Consider the following 19,253-nt stretch of genomic DNA (forward strand, 5'->3'; position numbering starts at 1 on the left):
TTCTAGATTCAGAGGTTTAGGGGTGCTGAGCATCCAGAGAGCTTCTATATATAGATATATAATAAAGGATACTGATAAATGAAGTCTTCTTAATGCTGTTCATGGCACACACCCTAACAATGTGTTTTATGTTTATGAAGTGATATCAAAAGATTCATATAGTTACTCTTACCTGATACTTAGGTTAATGGGCATCGTGTTAGCTTGGCATTATTAACACAATGTCTATTATAAACACATGAAATTGACACAGAAACTAGCTTCTCTCATTCGTTTAAACAGGACAGTGGTACTTAACACCTGGAACATTAACTAGAAAAACGTCAGCTAGCTTCTACCTCAACACACATGAAGAGTAACCTAAGTTTAAGCGCAGGAGCAATCAGGAGGACTGGTGATCATAAAAATGTGTCGGTATGAAGTAGAAGTTAATTGTGCAACAAATCCTGGTGAAATCCAGTAACTCACACTTCTATTGCGGTTAAACAACTCAGGCAGCGCATCATTCAGCGGAGAGCGCTACGATTTCTCCCTGTCTGGGTTGGGGAAGGTAGGACGATAGATCAATAGATTAAACCATTACGGCGGCCTGATGGTGGATGTGTGTGTGCGTGTGGAATGGTGTTACAATATTACTTTTTAAACCAGGTAGGATATAGTTTCTTCACTTTCATAGTTAGTTTGGTTTTTTAATTATTTTAAAAACCGCTGACACTAAAGTACAAAAACAAATCAGATTCATGTTGGAGCTGTGCTTCAGCTCCCCCCAAAAATGGTCTAAAAACACCTATGGAATCAAGTCCTGAAAACCTTCCTTGGGTGTTGTTTCAAAGGCAGGGGTGTCCAAGTCCAGTCTGCACAATCCTGCAAGGTTTACATGCAATCCTTCTCCAAAACACCTGAATCAAATGAATGGTTCATTTCTCCTCCTCTCAATGCGAATGAGTAGCAACTCTTCTCTGATGACAGAGCTACTCACCTCTTCCTCAAAGTTGAGCCTGGAGAAATTTTTCTGCAGTTTCTATTTGTGATCTCATTCTTTCATTCCCCTACCCAAAGTCCATGACAATATGTTGGAGTGAGGTTGTGTTGGATTGGATAAAATGAGTGCGGACATCGATCAGTTTAAGCCCACAGCTTTGGCTTGTTCGGCTCTTGTCACCAAGACAGATCAGTCAAACACCGGCATTACTCAATCTCCTGTGATACTCTGTTGTATTCCCATTTGTGAATAAGACCATTGGTTAGTTAAAATCATCCTTCTGAGCCGCAACTCATTCCCAACCTATGGAGGACAATCCACCTTTTTTCAACTGACAACTTGGAAGTACTATTTATTCCAAACTTGTCACACTTACATTCGATGCAAACTTGCCAGGTGCATGCTGGAGATCTCCACTTGATGAGAGCAATAAGATCACATACTCTGTTCACATGAGTCACATCTGTTACTTGGAAAGCAGATTAACCCTTTGAACCTTTAGCCATGAGATGTACTGACAGCCCTCCTCTCTGAGTTGCTGAAAGTAGCAATGGAGTTGCCAGCTAATTGCTAGTTGGTGTTGTCTGGACTGCATGCAAGACCACAAAATGTGACCTGGACTGTGGTCTAATCTTTGGATGATTGTGCATGTTTGTCAGACTGAGACCTGAGCAGCCAAGTTGGCAGGCAAGTTGGGCTTGGAAGTCACCAGGTGAGGCTGATAAAGCTGCCTAACCTCTGAGTCTCAAGGGAATAAAAATGAATGTTAGGCAACAAGTTAATGAATGTTTCTGAAGGCATCATCTCTTTTTCTGGGGCAGAATAATGGTACAACTTAAATCTTTAATGGAAAAAGTACATTTGTCTGAATTTATCGTAGATATTCTAAACTCAACATTATACATAAATGTTTAAATTATTTATAACAAACTTAGATTATTCATCTGGGTTTTGCTGAACCTCGTTTAGACTGTGTGGTGATGATGCAGCAAACACCTTCCCTGTACTAACATGAAAGGTTTTATTTGACAAAGCTAAATCGACTGAACAAGAAATTACACAAGAGTCTTATTTGTGCATTGTATATCTGAAAAGGAACATCACAGCAATCCAAGATCATCAACCCAAATAGACTTTAGGATTTAAAATAATCAAAAACTGTCACCTTTAGCTGAAAGGAATAATGTCTGAGTCATCAGGACCAACTCAAAACCTACCACAGTACACACTCCATGAACTGGAGGCTGTGAGAACACCAGAGCCAAGAGAGTTTCCTTTCTCTTGAATGGAGAGGCTGCCATCCAAGAAATGAGATCCCAAAGCTGACTCCTCCAAACCATAGAGAAAAAAAAACAAGACTTCTGGTGAAATTTCTTCTGTGGGGTAAAAATACTTTGATCTACAACGTTGGTCCATAAAAAAAATCAGACACTGATTCATCAACAGAAAACTCAAACCTTGAATGAGACCTTTTTTAGGCTTGCAATAATCCCAAAGGTACATAAAGGGCGCATTTTCCCCAAACCAAGTGTTCTCTTGACTAACGTTGGCTAACGCTGGCTAACGCTGATGAACATTACATAATATTAGCACATAATTTAGCTATTGTTTAATGTTAGTTGAACTCTGTGCTTTCTTGGTAGCATAGGCCAGGATTCTGAAAGTTTCCTTGAAATGCAAACTCAGAGAATTCATTAAACATTACTAAATGTTAGCTAACATGTTGACTAACAATACATAATATTAGCGCATAATTTAGCTATTATTCATGAATGTTAGCTGAACTATGTGCTTGCTTGGTAGCATAAGACAGGCTTCTGAAAGTTTCCTTGCAGTGTAAACTCAGAGAATTCAGTCAACATTCCCAAATATAAGCTAACATGTTGACTAGCATGAAATAATATTATAATTTAGCTATAATTAGTTAATGTTAGCTAAACTCTGTGCTTGCTCGGTAGCCTTGGTCAGGCTTCTGAAAGCTTCCTTGAAGTGCAAACTCAGAGAATTCAGTCAACATTACTAAATGTTAGCTAACATGTTGAATAACATTACATAATATTAGCACATAATTTAGCTATTATTAGTTAATGTTAGCTGAACTCTGTGCTTGCTTGGTAGCCTTGGTCAGGCTTCTGAAAGCTTCCTTGAAGTGCAAACTCAGAGAATTCAGTCAACATTACTAAATGTTAGCTAACATGTTGAATAACATTACATAATATTAGCACATAATTTAGCTATTATTAGTTAATGTTAGCTGAACTCTGTGCTTGCTTGGTAGCATATGTCAGGCTACTGAATGTTTCCTTGCAGTGTATACTCAGAGAATCCAGTCAACATTACCAAATATTAGCTAACATGTTGACTAGCATGACACAATGTTATAATTTAGCTATAATTTGTTAATGTTAACTGAACTCTGTGCTTGCTAGGTACCATCGGTCAGGCTTCTGAAAGTTTCTTTGCAGTGCAAACTCAGAGAATTCAATCAATATTATCAAATGTTAGCCAACATGTTGGCTAACATTAGCTAATATTAGCACTTAATTTAGCTATTATTTGTTAATGTTAGCTATTATTAGTTAATGTTACCTGAACCATGTGCTTGCTTGACAGCATATGTCTTTCTGCAACACTGCTTTAGGGCACATTCACATCAGCCTTTTTTATTCGAATCCTGGTCCGCTTGCTCAGAAAGTCTGCTTTGTTTTTGGAGCAGTGAACGCGCCAAACAAATTCTGATTTGTACCAAAGAAGCGGACTCGGTCCACCTTCAAATTCAGGTCTCAGTCTGCTTCAAACAGACCAAATACAAGAAGCAGACAACAAAAAAAGTCACTTCTTGCATGTGGTGTAGCATTGCATTGTGGGTAAATACATAGCGATGGCGTTAAGGGTCGTCTGCTTTGACTGGTGTTCATACTGCGTCCATTGTTACAGTGTATTTCTGCAGTATACTTGCATAAGACAATAAAAACCCAAAACAGTCATAGTTTCATCTCCATGTTTAATTCGAGAAAACTGTTTTCTTCTTCACTCAGGTCTTGTCCTCTCTTTTTTTAAATACTTGTGCAGCGCCATCTTTGGTGAGAATGAGGACATTCTTGTGAGAATGAGGATATATTATCGTAGGTTTGGCTCATTTGACCAAAGCGTGAACACAATCTCGGTCCACATGGATACACCCCCCTACAACTGACCTGAGACCCCATCAGACCGAGTCTAGCGGACTATCCTGATGGGAATGCACCCTAAATCTTCCTTTACATCACAGTAGAACAGCTTTTCTTTGACCTTTTGGCTTAAGAGATTACCACATTATTTTTACCAGATTCTCATTTTGATACACTTCTAGATGTTAATCATCCTTTCTGCCAATGCTATTATCTTTCAACTAAGTGTTCATGCTTCTGTTTGTCTCTGTTTATTGTCCTCAGGTGACTCAGAGACCTGGCTCTGACAAGATGAAGTGTTTCTTTAGGCTCACTTTCATGCCCAGGGACCCAGTGGAGCTGCTCCGAAGGGATGCTGTGGCATTCGAATACCTTTATGTTCAGGTATAGTCACAATACTGGATGAGGAATTAAGTGAAGCAGAACTTGGAACTTTGAAGAAGAAATTACAAAGTGTCTGCTACCACATAGTTTCATCATGATTTATGAAATATAATTCAGTTCCTCAGATTTAATTATTTTGAGCAAGAATCCTCATTATCAAATGAAGTAATTCTCAAAAATAGTCTTTCTATGTAGGATCCCTTTAATAGTCATGGTAGTTTAATAGCCAGAGAGCAGGAAAAGCAATCATTTTCCTCTTATCCTTCATCCTTTGAAGGAAACTCAAGCCATAAAGGTTTAGAACAACTTATTCTTTCTCAGTGGAGAGGTACTGCTGCTCCATTTGTACTTTCAAGGCATGAAATGCACCTCAAAAGCCTTCCAAAACTAACCGTAAACCTTGCTTCATTTGCTGCAGAGTTGCAACGATGTCGTTTTAGAGCGATTCGGTCCAGAGCTGAAGTACGACGCAGCATTGCGATTGGCTGCTCTGCAGATGTACATCCTCTCCATGACAACCAGACAGAGCCAGAAGGTCTCTCTGAAATATATACAGTAAGTTTTCACATGAATGTTTGCTTGTGTGTTTGGCATTCTGACCAATATCTTTAATATTAAACTCTTTATTGGCTTAAATCATGGACTAGATGAAACTTTGGTTTTGTTTACTTATAATAATTAAAGCTATTCTAGAAATACTTAAAGTAAACTAATCACAAAAAAAAAGGAAATTTGTGATTAACTGATTATTTCTCCCCTTCAGTGATATGAGTATTGTAACTTACAAAAATTGGGATGAAATGGGTAAAACTAAAAATTTTCCTGTCAGAATTAAATTAACATTTCGAAGTTTTTCACCAATGTCAATACAGAGACAAATACTTTTTGCCCCTTTGAAGAAAATCTCACAATTATGCAGTGTGCATTAATAACATTATAGCTAAAGTAGTATTAAATACAAATACAACCCATAACCATACTTTGACGAAATTCTTATACATGAAAATGAAATATATATTTTCATAAAGTATATAAAAATAAGATTAATATCAATATTTTTAATTCATTTCAGAACTACAAATAAAATTAAAATGACTACATTTCTTAAACTAAAAGGAAACGGTGCTCAAGAACCTGCATTAAACCAGGAAAATATTAAAATAAAGCTGTCAAAATAAACATCAGCAACATCATGATGATATAACAATCTGATTGGCCGTCATAGACAGTCATAATTATTATATTTATTGCATAAAGCTCTTAGAAATTAAAATAAACTGCATGTTTTGTATTTGCACAACAGCACTGCAGTATTTTAAAAAGTATGAAATCCAATACTAGATATGGAGGTATCAAATCAAAGGTAAAATTAAGTTCTTTCCTTGGTTGGACAGCCTGATAAGTCACCTTTAAAGCACATTACAGCTTGTAAGGGGGGCACAACATACACTCAAACACATATTGGCCATTATTACACTTGACTCATTTTACACTGTCAGAGATGGAAGATCCATACGCAGCCAGAACAGCCTGGCACTTCCTTCCCATGTTGGTCACGAGCCTGGTCAGATTTCACTATGGGGTGGCATCCCATTCCTCAAATGAGTTTTTGAAGGTCAACCAGCGTGGTTGTGTTGATCGCTCTGGCACAGTTCTTCGGATATGGGATTCAACTCAACTCAATTCAGCTTTATTTGTATCGCCCCACTTTACAACAATGTTTTCACAGGACACTTTACAGACACAAATGAACACACATATCATTTTAAGCCAATTAATTCATATCTTATAATAGAAACCAACTGATTGCATCGAGTCATGACTTCCATCCAATCTTCCATCCTGAGCATGCATGTGGCGACAGTGGGAAGGAAAAAACTCCACTTCAACAGGAAGAAAACCTCCGGCATCCCCACTGAGTCTCATTCCAACCCTTACAAGTAATACATCAATGTTAAGGTCACAAGCTTGTTTGTATAGTCAATCATTCAAGGGGAAAAGCAATTGACCAAACACCAATTTCCTTACTTTTTTTTTTTTTTATTCATCATGACTTACCGATGAACTGAAATATAAAAGTTGCTTTTTATCTCTAGGCTTGCATTTTTATTGATGTGGCGCAGCACAACAGAAAGCAGGAAATTCTCTTACATTTCGTGACCTATTGAGGAAATGCTTTAAACAAAGCAAGCTCCCCTCCTGAGAGTCAATCCAGTGTTTTTGTTCTCACTCTGACAGGCAGCCCAAGTGGAAACTTCATCCACTTTCTACCTTTTCACTGCAAGTGTTTAACCCAAGTCTGTTGGAAGTGCTGGTTTTTCTCTCTAAGGGCGACTTTATCCTGAAATCAATCTTCTCTCAACAGAAAGGAGTGGGGTCTGTCACTGTTCCTGCCTCCGACTGTGCTGTCCAGCATGAAGGAGAAAAACATCAAGAAGGCTCTGACTCATATTCTCAAAACCAACCAGAACCTTGTGCCTCCGGGGAAAAAAGTAAGCGGCTCTCTTTGTCTTTCTTTGCCCTTGTTCACAAACTCCTGATGCACACACACACACACTCTTTCTCTGTCTTCTGTTGCATTATCCCAAAATAGCATTGCTGCCATGCGCCCTTGTAAAGGTTCTCACCTGTGTCAACCTAAGACCTTTTCTTGAGACACCGCTTGAATTCTAATGTGACTAACAAGTCAAACTTTGTGCATAATGAGATATTCATATTCATATTCAGACACACACATATCCCAGTCAGGGGCAGGTAATCCAACCAGGGCTCAACCTTTCAACTCTTTATAAAACTGTCTAAATGATACAAACACCTGCTGGTCTGTTCAGTCTCTGAAAACCATATTGACTTTGACAAGAACAAATCAGTCGTGGGACAAAATTCGATTGAGCCTCGCATAAACTTTAGCTTTCGGCGCTAATCCATCGTTGCCTTTTATAAAAATGAAATTAATGTCTTCATAAAGCCTGAATCACTTGTTAAACATGGAAAATGTTGGAACAGGTATTGTGTCGCTGGCATGAAATCACCAAACAACATGATGAAGGAGGCTGTGATGTTGCCATGCTGTGTCAGTACATGCTTAAATAAGTCATTTACATTTAGTTGAAAGACACCGGTCGTCTCCGCAGAGTTCATTTCAAGCGAGTGTTTTTGTCCTTTCGAGCAATAAACTGGAAGGAAAGAGAGTATTGCTCCTTCCTTCAGACGAGCAGTTACTTCACTCAAATCAATCTCTATGGCAACATGCCCAGGCAAGGACACACACGGGCAGCCCGTGCACGCATTACTTTAACAGATCAGAACTTTACACACATGCAAACGTGGCTCAGGTAACACAGGAACGCTCTTTCTTACAGTACAGTGAAGTAGCTTTGTTACCAACAATTTAAGTATAGTTCATTAATTTACTTCAATACCCAAAAAAGTAATATTGTTACTGTAATCTTACTTACTTTGTAACTTGTCCCCAGCACTAGTTACAACCAAGCGGCAAACTGCAGCGGTTAAAAGTGAACCCTATGCATAAGTCTGTAAAACTGCAGTTCCCCCCTCCTCCATTAGGGGCTCAAAACCAGAGCAAATCCCCATAGACTCCGATGTGAAAAAGACCAACTTCACAGCAGAAATAAACATGTTTACATCCTGGTTCAAAAATCAGATTTTGGTTTAATAGATCAGGTTTACCTTCATGACAACTGTGGGGGGAGTGAATTTTTTTCTAACTCGCCCGTTTAAAAATAATTTAATCATGAAATTTGGCATATTTAGGGGCGTGTCCTTTTGATTGACAGGTACCCGATTTCCTGCTTCAAGCAAGAAGGACATAGAACAACTGCAGTTTCTCTCCGGTTAACAACGTGACTTAGCTTTAGCCCGCTTACCTCCGTTAGCTGGTTAGTTCCTGTTATCTCCAGGTTAGCTCGGTTAGCTCTTAGCTACAGAAAGCTCAGAGTTCGCTCGATGTCAATCATCCACCATGATGCTCACGGCCCCCCTCTCAGCTCCGCCTCTTTGCCCATATTTGTATTTTTCGGGCGAGATGACACGCATGGTGATGGTAGGAACCGCCCACCAAGCTTCAATTCAGTTCTTCAGAAACCTACGTGTGATGTCACTGGTTACTACAAAGGTTTCTCAAACTACTCAAAATTTCTTCTGGGGCTTCAAAATAAAAAGAAACCAGGAATTAACGGCACAGCTGTGGTTTAAAGTTTGGCATACCTTTTCTATATATCTGTAGAATTATGACTTAAAATATAATCTGATTCTGAAACAACTTCTAAAAGTAAAACTTAAATTGTAAAACTATGTAACTGGAAATAACAGTAGGTTGGAAATTTTTAAAGTGAGACATTTTTCTTAAATTTAAAGAAATATGTTTTTTAAAAAAGAAAACAAAAAAAGACGGGGCTATGTTTAGCACTAGCTATGTTTCCATTACACCTAGAATTGCACAAAAACTAAATGTCACAAAAACAAAAAAAAAAGAGAGAGAGAGATTATGAAAACATACATAAAAAAAAAACCAAGTATTATTTAAAGGTTTTTTAGCTCCAATGAGGCAATATTAGTAAATAGCAAAAGTGTGTAAAACACTTTTTTTTCGCATTAACATGCCCCCGAAGTAGGTGGTTAATCGTGGGATGGAACAAACAATGGCAAATTTTAGTCCTTTACAATGAATTAGGAAAGGAAATGGGGGAGAGAGGTTTCAAAAAGCTGTGGCAAATTCTCCACAGCACGTCCAAAACCCTAAAATAACGCTACTTGGCTACCTTGCATACGTCGCAATTCTTATAAAATCTCGTTAGGCGGATGAGATTTTACAAGAAATGAGGCTTTTGCTCTAAACACTGCTCAATGAAAACACCTTGTCACGGTGGCGGTGAGGGTGTGGACCCAAACGCAGAGATGAGAAAACTGGGATGCAGATTAATGACTGATTTAATTTAAACAGACAAACACAGGGAACTAACACAATGATCCAGCAACTCAAGACAAAAACTGAGGGGTATAAATACACAGAGCACAACGAGACATAGGTAAAACAAATTAGCTGAATGAACCCAGGTGGACTACTGAACACAGACAAAGGCGAAACAGTAACAACCTACAAAATACGACAAGAACAAAGGACACAGGAAAACATTACCTCATGACACACCTGCAAATCACAATTGTTGCTTGTCAAAACTTAAAAATATCACTTTTGTGAAAAACTGTAATGGAAATGTGGGTAACCCTAACCCATTTGCTGCTGAATCTATGGGAGAAGAGTATTATCCTATTCTTTTCTAGTCTACATGTTAAATTGTTTCTGGTCATAGCCTCCTTTGTTTGTTTTGTGTTTCCAAATGATCCAAATGGTTTCAGTGGGTGAAAGGTGTTGACTGCACTGAGGGCAGCCCAGAACCCTGATCTGGTTTAGCATTGTCTTGCTGAATTATGCAAAACGTTCCCGAAATAAGACCAACTCTGGCTCAGAGCAGATGCTGCACTAAGATACACACCTTTCAGCACCAAAAGAGCCTTTCCAGGTGTGACAGTTGTGAGATTATATGGACTAATCTACCTTCATACATCACAGATGTGGCTGAGTGGCGATAACAAAGTGAAGCGTGCCTCTTCTCTGTAGTCCAGAGGATGCTGTGTCCATTTTTAAACAGAATTGGGAAGTGTTGATTAGCCGCTGCAGTGACTTGAGCGGTACAACCATGCCCGTTTTTAAAATAGTGCTTGATGGGGAATCCAGTACTCAATTTAGTCTCCTTGTCACTTTGTATTCCCGCCTTGTGTTGATCCTGTCCAACCTTTTCAAGACTTGTTGTTGCCATCAACTTCAGCAGCTAATATATTTTTATGAAATTGTCCAATTAGTTAAAAAAAAATCTAATTTAACAGCTGTGACAAAAATTTTCCACCTGGTTGTTAAGATGTTAGAACATCTTAGATAGTGATAAAAAAAAAATATGCTGACCTTCGTTTTAGAGTTTGGACTCAGTTCAGTTGACGCTCAAAGATCTCCCCATGAGTACGGCAGCTATGCCACTGATAACTAGTAATGGGTCATTTTCCTCTATTAAAAAGGATTAATATTAATTGATTAATTGGATTCTTTTTATATACTTGTGGAAATTGGGGGAAAAAAATAAAATTATATCCATATTTATGCAGACCATGGACAACATTTTAAAATGTATTGCTGCAGTTTTATTGCCACAGGGCTCCTATAATACTTTATTGTTGTTAATTTATAGTTGATCTGATCTCACATAAGCAGTCTTTCAACCACCGATATTCAGAAACCCAAATTATTTTTTTTAATTTTGACTTATTATAGTTTATGCAAACGTATTCCATCCTCAGCTAACATTGCATGCATCCTGTCATTTTTATGTCAGTTTTAATTCGTGCTAAGCAAGCCCTAGCTGCAGGATGCAGTGGATATTTGTATTCACCATGCATTCACTCTTTTGGGAAAAATGTAACCAATCTGCGTCGGTTAGCCGACATGCAATTCAAAGCAAAGATGCTTTTGGGTTTTGTAGAAAGGCTGCAAATAAAGCTGTTTAAAGAGACAGTTTGGTTAACTAGAGCTGAAAATGAACAGTAAATACAGATAAAATCTAAATCTCACCGATAGAGGAACATGTATAAACATAGAAAGGACTGGAGATGTGTACATCCACACCAGTGAGCTATAACGAGTGCTGCAGTGAAGCTGCTCTGGAGATTATGATCAGATTTAAATGATATGATGGGATATAATGGAAAATCAGTGGTCCACATCAAAATGGCTTGAGAGTGCTTTACATCCTGAAATTAGAGGACGAATACTCCCATTTGGGTTGGAGAGATTCCATTTCTGAATGCTTAGTAATGTCTTTCACCTCTCTTCACAGCTCACTGCTTTGCAGGCCAAGGTGCATTACCTGAGGTACCTCAGTGAGCTCAAACTCTACGGAGGGAGGGAGTTCAAATCGATCCTTTTGGTAAGACCTTAATTCCTGAAGGGATTTGTAAAGGTTTTGTCAAACACAAGAAGTTGTTTTCAGACTCCTTTAACTGTCTTGTGAACTATTTCCTGCAGCAAGGTGAGAAACAGACGGAGGTGATGCTGCTAGTGGGCCCGAGATATGGAATCAGTCATGTCATCAACGCCCGGACCAACCTCGTGGCCCTATTGGCTGACTTCAGCCACGTAAACCGCATTGAGATCCTCACTGAAGATGAGACCAACGTCCGACTGGAGCTCCATGTTCTGGATGTCAGGGTAAGGGTGCATATGTCTTAATTTTAGAACACAATTCATATCTTTTTTTTCCTTTGCTCTCCTTTTATTTGATCCTCTGTCGCTTCTCTCCATATTTTCTCAGCCCATCACACTGATCATGGAATCAAGTGATGCAATGAACCTTGCTTGTCTAACAGCAGGCTACTATCGCCTCCTAGTGGACTCCAGGAGATCTATTTTTAACATGGCCAGTTGCAATAACTCAGGAGATGAAACGGGTGAGTAATCCCTAAATTAAAAATAATAATAGGCCTATTTTGCTCATATTTTTTTGAAATCATCACAAAGCATTAGAAATTACACATTCTTGAAGAATAGATTTCAGTGCATGATTGCATGACTTAAAAATGGATGTTTGGCCATGCAGCATAAAACCTTAAACATGCTGAAGCAGAGCACTCCAGATCTGGTGAATAGCAGGCAGTTGCTTTAAAATTTAATCCAAATAAAATATGAAACACATAAAACCATAAAATCTCACTTTGCTGATGCCTGTAGGTCAAGATCGTATCCTGGAGTGGCCGTACAGCACATCTATGGGGGACAACGAGGAGCTATCACAGGGAGGCGTCTACAACAGGGACTACTCGGAGAGCAGTCAGAGAGAAAACAGCATTTCTCCTTATTTCCAAGAACCCCTAAACCCTGATGGCAACTTTGGGGCACAAAGAAGTCTGGTGCCACCTCCTTTACCCCCCGCCAGAAACAAAAGTCAGGACTCGCCTCGGAGCGCCAAAGTGTCTTTCATTTTTGGGGGAAATCCACCACTGAACAGACCTAAGAACTTAGGATATGAAAGACTGTCGGAGAGCCCAGAGTTGTCCGAAGGCAGACCACCGTATCTACACAACAACACCACCGAACGAGTGCCGTTCCAGTTCGGCGATCTAACACACGTCTATAGCAACATAATAACTGAAGAAGGTGGCGAGGAGCCGGTACTTAGAGATCTGTTTTATCGTGACACCACTGATGATGCAGAAGATGACGATGACGCTTCTTGTGAGGAAGACTCCACTGGTGGGACGCCAGTGGGAGAAAAAGGACAAGAGAGAGATTTGGACGGTGGCAACCAAGGAGGCGAGTTGCCCACAGCTGCAAGCAAAGCGACGTTTCTCAAGCTTTCGGGTTCTACTGATGACATTATCGACCTGACATCGTTACCTCCTCCTGAGGGAGATGACGGTGTTGATGAGGATGAGGACGACGCTCTTCTGCAGAGGCTCAACCTTGCAATTGCAGCTCCTCCGCCAGGGTTTCGAGACAGTCTGGATGAAGACGTGGCCCCGGAGGGAAGGCCACTTAGTACATTTGACAATGATGATATTCCAGTATCTTTAATTGATGCTATTCCAACTCATGGGGAAGGAGAAGAAGGGGAAGGGAGCACAGGAGGGGAAAGAAGGCTGGAGAATGCCGTCATGGATACGTTACAAGCATTGGCGGATCTGTCAGTTAGTGAACAGAGACCGCCCCCGCCGCCTCCTGGCAGGAACAATCCAGGTGATTTCAGTACACATAAGAACATGTCATGTTTCATCCTTGTGGTTTGCTAAACGATCCATTTAACTCTTATCTCTCTTATCATTTAGGTGTTTACATATCTCACGGCTTCAGCCCAGAGTCATCCTCAGATTCTGGCAATGAGACCAACTCCTCAGAGATGACTGAAATCTCTGAACTAGCTGCTACTCATCGGCTCAACGAGAGCCACATGCGTCTCCTGGTGGCCACAAAGGAAGGATACCAACCTTTACTCGAGGAGAAAACCGAATTTCCAGTCTCACCCAACACGTGTAGCACAGTAGAAAAGAAACGGCGAAGTCCGACACGACATCTTCAGCCTCCGGCGGTTCCACCAAGACGGAGCCCCCATTTGGATACAACATCATCGGGGCCAGACACGCAGGAGATGAGGTCTCAAATTCACCTGTCAGCCAGCCTCCAGCGTCCAAATTCCACAACGCCGGGAGGAAAACACCATAAAAAATCTGCAGACTCTAGTGGAAAGTACAACACCTTCAGCACCAGGGAAGGGCATCGAGGTGAGAGCAGCAGCAGACGCAGCTGTTTTGACTTAGACCAGCGCACTTCGTTCTGCGAGCAAGATGAAAGTCAGAGGAGACAGATTTCTTTTCCAGCGGAAAATTCTGGAAGCAAGGACATCACAGTGAACAGCCTCCATCGTGACCGTCGCAGAAATGCCCGCCCTTTGTCCACCGCTTCTGATCGCTTCTTAGATGTTGTCAGCATGGGGAACTGTTCTGCAGACGGCACTGCAACTGAAGACGAACATCTAGTTGTAGCATCACTGTTGTCCCCATCCAAACATCCCAGATCAGGGGGTTCTGACCAGGGCTCAGACATTCAAAGTGACCATCAGCCAATTTCAAGACAGCAGAGTGTTGCGCGGTTGTGTGAGTACCACTTGGCTAAAAGAATCTCAAATTTGCAAGGAGAAGCCCTCAGTTCACTGCAGGGGTCTCTGTGCTCATCACTGGATGCAGGTGGCAGCACCAACAGCAGTGTGTGTGGCACACCCACTGACTCTCCGCTCGGCCCCGGTGCAGTTGAGTCCAAACACCACCGTTTGCAAAGGCACCCACTTTCTAGTTCTTCTTCCTCTCTGCTAAGAATGCAAAACCACGAAGATAACAAACCAGGACTTCCTCAGGGAAAAGACCTCCATCCTCATGCAGACCCTGCCCTCCTTCGGAAAATGCTGCCAAACATTCACCCCCCTTTAGCTGGGGCGGAACCTGGCAGACCCTCCTCAGCCACACCATCTACGCATAAGGAGACTGCAGGGACAAGAAGTAAGAAGCCCCACAATGATGTGCACGCTAAACAGCAGGCAGGCTTTAAGGGGCTTAACCCTAAGGAAGGCAGCGAAGCTTATAGGCAGTTGATTAACTACCTAACAGTCAGCCAGATGCATCAAGGAGGGAAGCTGCACAGTGCCGGCATGGGAGGGGCAGTGAAGAAAGACACCAGGCGCTTCATCACTAGCAACCCTCAGCTTGTTGAAATGGTTAAGAACAGGGGCAACAACGTTGCTCGCTGTCCATGTATGCCTTCTTCCATATCATCTCCTTTCCTCAGCCCAAATTTAGCCATGCCTCATGCAGCCTCCTTGCAGGTCATAAATAAAAATCAATACTCTTACCATTCTGCAACACTTCCAGCCAAACTCAAGAGAAGCCCTGATGTCCACGCTCAAAGACAAAATGAAAGTTTGGATTTCAGGCAAGCTACTGCTGAGAGGAGAAGCTCCTTTTCTGGCCTGGAAAGTGAGCTGAGGAGGAGCGGCATGGATCCTGAGCAGTTTCTGTCACATTGTAAAAGAGAGGACTTCTTTAACCGGGATGGAGGATTGAATCAGAGCAGAAACCGGGATGTTGACGGTACAAATAACTGCCCCCCACCTCGTTCAAGAAGCCAACCTGGTGGCAGCACAGAGGACTGGTTCAAGTCAGAGCTGAGGACGAAATATGCAGCTCGTCAGTCGTATCCACGTCCGAGTGATTCTCTTTGTTTTTCTGCCGCTCCCAGTTTGAGTAGCCAATGTGGAGATCACAGTGCCATCTCGATAGGAAAGGGAGACCACCCTTCAGCTTTCATTCGTCAAGCATCGAGTAGCTCAAGAGCTTGCATTGCATCTCCAACATCCAACCCACAATCTCCACCTCCTCCGCCACCTCCTCCACCTTTATCTCTGCCTCTGCAAGACAATGCTAGCTCAGGATGCTTGCAAGATTCCATCCGTTCCATCCAGTCCCGGCAGAATCAGAACCACATTCAGGCCTCATCCTCAACCCTGCCTAACGCAGAGACCTTCGGCAGTAACTTGCAGAGAGGCAGGGAGCTCAAACGTAGCTCCAGTAATGTGACCGCCAGTTCTGGGAGTGTGGAGGTTCTGTTTGATAAGCCTACACGGAGCCGGAGCCAGCAGCCTTTGTCACCACCGGCGTCTCAACAAGGTGAGAACAAAGCCCAACGGAGACCGACAAGGAAACGTCTCTCAAAGAGCTACTCCCAAGGTTCTGTGTTCTCCCATAACACATGTTGGTCTACAGGTGGGGGGGTGGATAACAGAAGGGCATCCGTCGCTTTTCCTTTGCAAAAAGACTCTAAACACACGAAGGGCTCTCAGAAACTAGACACCAGTCCTTGGAGATGCAACGGACCCTTTAGCTACTGTTTCTTTAAACGTAAAAGTGAAGGAGAAGAGGATGAGATCGAGTGGGAGAGGCCTAGAGGAAGCCGCGGTGGAGGGAGTATTGACAATCATGGTTCTGCTGCATCTGGCCTATCCCTCTGTGGCTCAGGAGTGGACACTGCAGGGGAACAGCTGTATGGAGAGGTCCTCAACAACATGAGCTTCAGCGACCGCCTGGCACGAATCAATGCTCTCAAGGACCGCATGTACAGCTTCCCTTCTGGCTTCAACGATGTCCGCCGTGATGCTAACGAACTCATTGCACTGGTGAGATCCAGTATTGGCCGATGCGACCGTGGAGTCCAGATGCCCATACAGGATGTCTCCCAGTACAAGCAACTCCTGTCCATTGAGTCAAAAGAATTAGGCCGGGCATGCCGGAGAATGGCGCAGGCCCACAGTAGTCCAGATGAAATGCTGCTAGCTGTTACATGTAGCTTTCAGGTGCTATGCTGTCTCTGCGAAGCTTGTATGTGTCTGGTCAGGGGGCTCGGCGCCTCGGCTTCGTACCAACAAAGAGAGGTGGTGGCAAAGGTCGACGAGGTTGTCATGAACTACATCTGTTTGCTCAAAGCAGCTGAGGCTGCCACCATAGGAGCACCAGGGGAGCACAGCGTCAAAGCCCTGGTCCGCCACTCCAGCACCATGTCGGCCATTGCTAACGCACTCACCCGCTCCCTTAAAACGCTGCTAAGCAAGTAGAGGCTACTCCTAATGCTTTATAGTGTGGCCTATGCAGTCAGTAGAAGCCTGTCTTTAAGCATCTTTCTGTTTTTGAGTTGTCTGGAAGAGTCGTTTATATTTTTATATCGCATCTAGGTTGTCTTTATATCACAATATTTAAAAAAAAAGGTGTAAAATGTATTGCAGTTAGACTTAATATTAAAGCTACATAACATAGAAGAGATTACCGAGATGCTGAAAGAAAGTCATCTGACTGCACTTGCTTTTTCTGATGACATTATCATGATGTATATATACAAAGCCATACTGTCACAGATCTTTGTAGCATATGTACCTAATAGATACTATACCCTTTTACCTGTGCATTAACTTATCTAAAGTGTATTTAATGTAAATAATTATACTATAATTCTATTCTTTGCAGTAGCAGTTTCAAGAAGCCAGGAAAGGCTCAGCTTAATTTTGCTTTAATGTTGCAGAATTGCAGTGAATTCATTTTCAGTTCATGTAATTCATGATGTGTGGTTTTACTACGATGGTGATAAAAATGCATCGTAGAGCTCTACGTAAACATGTCGCTGTCAGTCCAGTGAGGAAGTATGGAATCAGATTTGTTTCAGAATCTCCAAGCAAAACTTTTTAAAACTCAAGCAAAAAACAACTAAAAACAAAAATGTCTAAAATTTAAGTAAAATAAATTATCTCAAAATCAAAACTGATCAATCATGATGAAAACTATTACTTTTCTTTGATTAAATTGAGTAGTTTTGTTTGTAGTTTCCTGTTCTTTCTTTCTCTCTTCTCTCTTTTTGGTTGCGCTTCACAGTCTTTGGTTTGGATTCTTGATTGTTTGGTTTCATTTCTGGGACAAACCCTTTATGGGCTGGTTCTTTCAGGGACGCATTCTGATTGGCTGGCGAGTTTTGGAGTGACACAGCTGTAGCCCAATGAGGTGTACAAACACTTTCTTAGGAAGTTTAAGGAGTTGAAAATTAAAACTACTTCTGATTCTCTGACAAAGAATTTGAAACTGTTTAATTGTTATTGTTTAATGGTCATTTTCTTTCATCATCAGCATTAATCTGTGGTGCTTAACCATAACAATGTAAACATCCTTAAAACCATTAGAAGATTAGTTAAATGTTTACTTCTGAATCCTCATTAACTCAGCCACTTTCACTTTTCAGCACCTTTTCAGTAGTTAAAACACTTCCCCATAAAAGTCTACTCTAGACTTGTATCTGGAAACTGATGCAAACTGCACACTTGGTGATAAAACAGACATGGGTGTAAACATAACCCAAAGCTGAATTTGGCATACATATACAAGGGTTTAAACAACATCTTGGCTACAACTGTGTTACTTAAAAACCCACCAGCCAATCAGAAAAGAGCCCGGCTATGAAAGGTTTGAACCAGGAATGAAACCAAACAATCAAGAATCAAAACCAAAGATTGTGAAGCCCAAACAAATACAGAGGAGAGAAAGAAGAAGAGGAAACTGCAAACAAAACTACACAATTTAACTAAATAAAAGCCTAATAGTTTACATGATGATTGATAATTTTTGATTTTGAGATCATTTATTTTACTTAAGTTTTAGAAAGTTTTGGTTTTAATTGTTTTTTGCTTGAGTTTTAAAAAGCTTTGCTTGGAGATTCTGAAACAAATCTGATTCCACAAGTAAGCTGTTGCAATATATTCACATGTTAATATTACGCTGGATCTCTGATGGACTGTTAAAGTGAACTGATTTAAACCCTTTTGCATCATGAAGGTTTTATTTTGTTTTTGCAAGATCACAGGATTATTATTATTATAATAATATTGCATTGACCACTTTGCCATATTTTTAAATATAATAAACAGGAAATAACGATTTGAATAATGTACGGACATAATAAACTACAGTATTATAATACCAACCAGACTTAACTGTGTTGAAATGATGTTAAATAAACTCTTTGAGTGTTTTGTTATGTTTTGGGATATGTTTTGTGCTTGAATGCTGTAATATTTCTCACAATGTATCAGGATGCATTTCGATTAGATGAATTCCTGTTTTTTTTTCAATAATCTTACAACCTATTAAAAGTCTTTTACAGATACATATATAAATATTTATTTTTGTGTCATTCATTTTTACTTCAATGTAAATTTCTGAAAAGTAGCGTGTGGAAAAAGCTTGGAAATTTGCTGCTCTTAGATATATTTTGACCGATTCCCGAGTCATTCCCGGAACCATCACATATTTGGCCCAATCTGCTTGTCGACAGTTGCATGTACATTTGCAGCGCTTGATAAGATAAACACTGTCTAATCAGAACTGAAAAAAGCCCAAGTCAGACTACAATGATCTGATCCAACCCTCTCAGAATCCTGAGACCCTGGAGTGACCTGGGGGGGTCACGACATCAAAGAAGGCAATGTTAAACTTAACATAATCCAATCAAGCAGCCACTCAGTCTTCATGTCAATGTCTAATTAGAATAAATCTTTTTCTTTCTAATATGC

The 19,253-nt window shown here is 40.8% G+C and overlaps 1 protein-coding gene across 1 annotated transcript in view; it reads left to right on the forward strand.

Moving 5' to 3' along the window:
- LOC306774203 (FERM and PDZ domain-containing protein 4-like) overlaps positions 1-16,757 on the forward strand; it is a gene marked incomplete at its 3' end in the record, with an annotated part of 76,976 nt that extends 60,219 nt beyond the window's left edge. Inside the window, exons 9-16 of the mRNA XM_079264187.1 lie at positions 4,417-4,536; positions 4,955-5,091; positions 6,902-7,028; positions 11,445-11,534; positions 11,633-11,815; positions 11,919-12,054; positions 12,335-13,339; positions 13,429-16,757. Of these exons, the coding sequence (XP_079120313.1) occupies positions 4,417-4,536; positions 4,955-5,091; positions 6,902-7,028; positions 11,445-11,534; positions 11,633-11,815; positions 11,919-12,054; positions 12,335-13,339; positions 13,429-16,757 (5,127 nt within the window). The remainder of the gene's footprint in view (positions 1-4,416; positions 4,537-4,954; positions 5,092-6,901; positions 7,029-11,444; positions 11,535-11,632; positions 11,816-11,918; positions 12,055-12,334; positions 13,340-13,428) is intronic.
- Between the last annotated feature and the right edge of the window lie 2,496 nt (positions 16,758-19,253).

Source organism: Telmatherina bonti, assembly GCF_933228915.1.
Source record: "Telmatherina bonti genome assembly, chromosome: 24".
NCBI lineage: Eukaryota > Metazoa > Chordata > Actinopteri > Atheriniformes > Telmatherinidae > Telmatherina > Telmatherina bonti.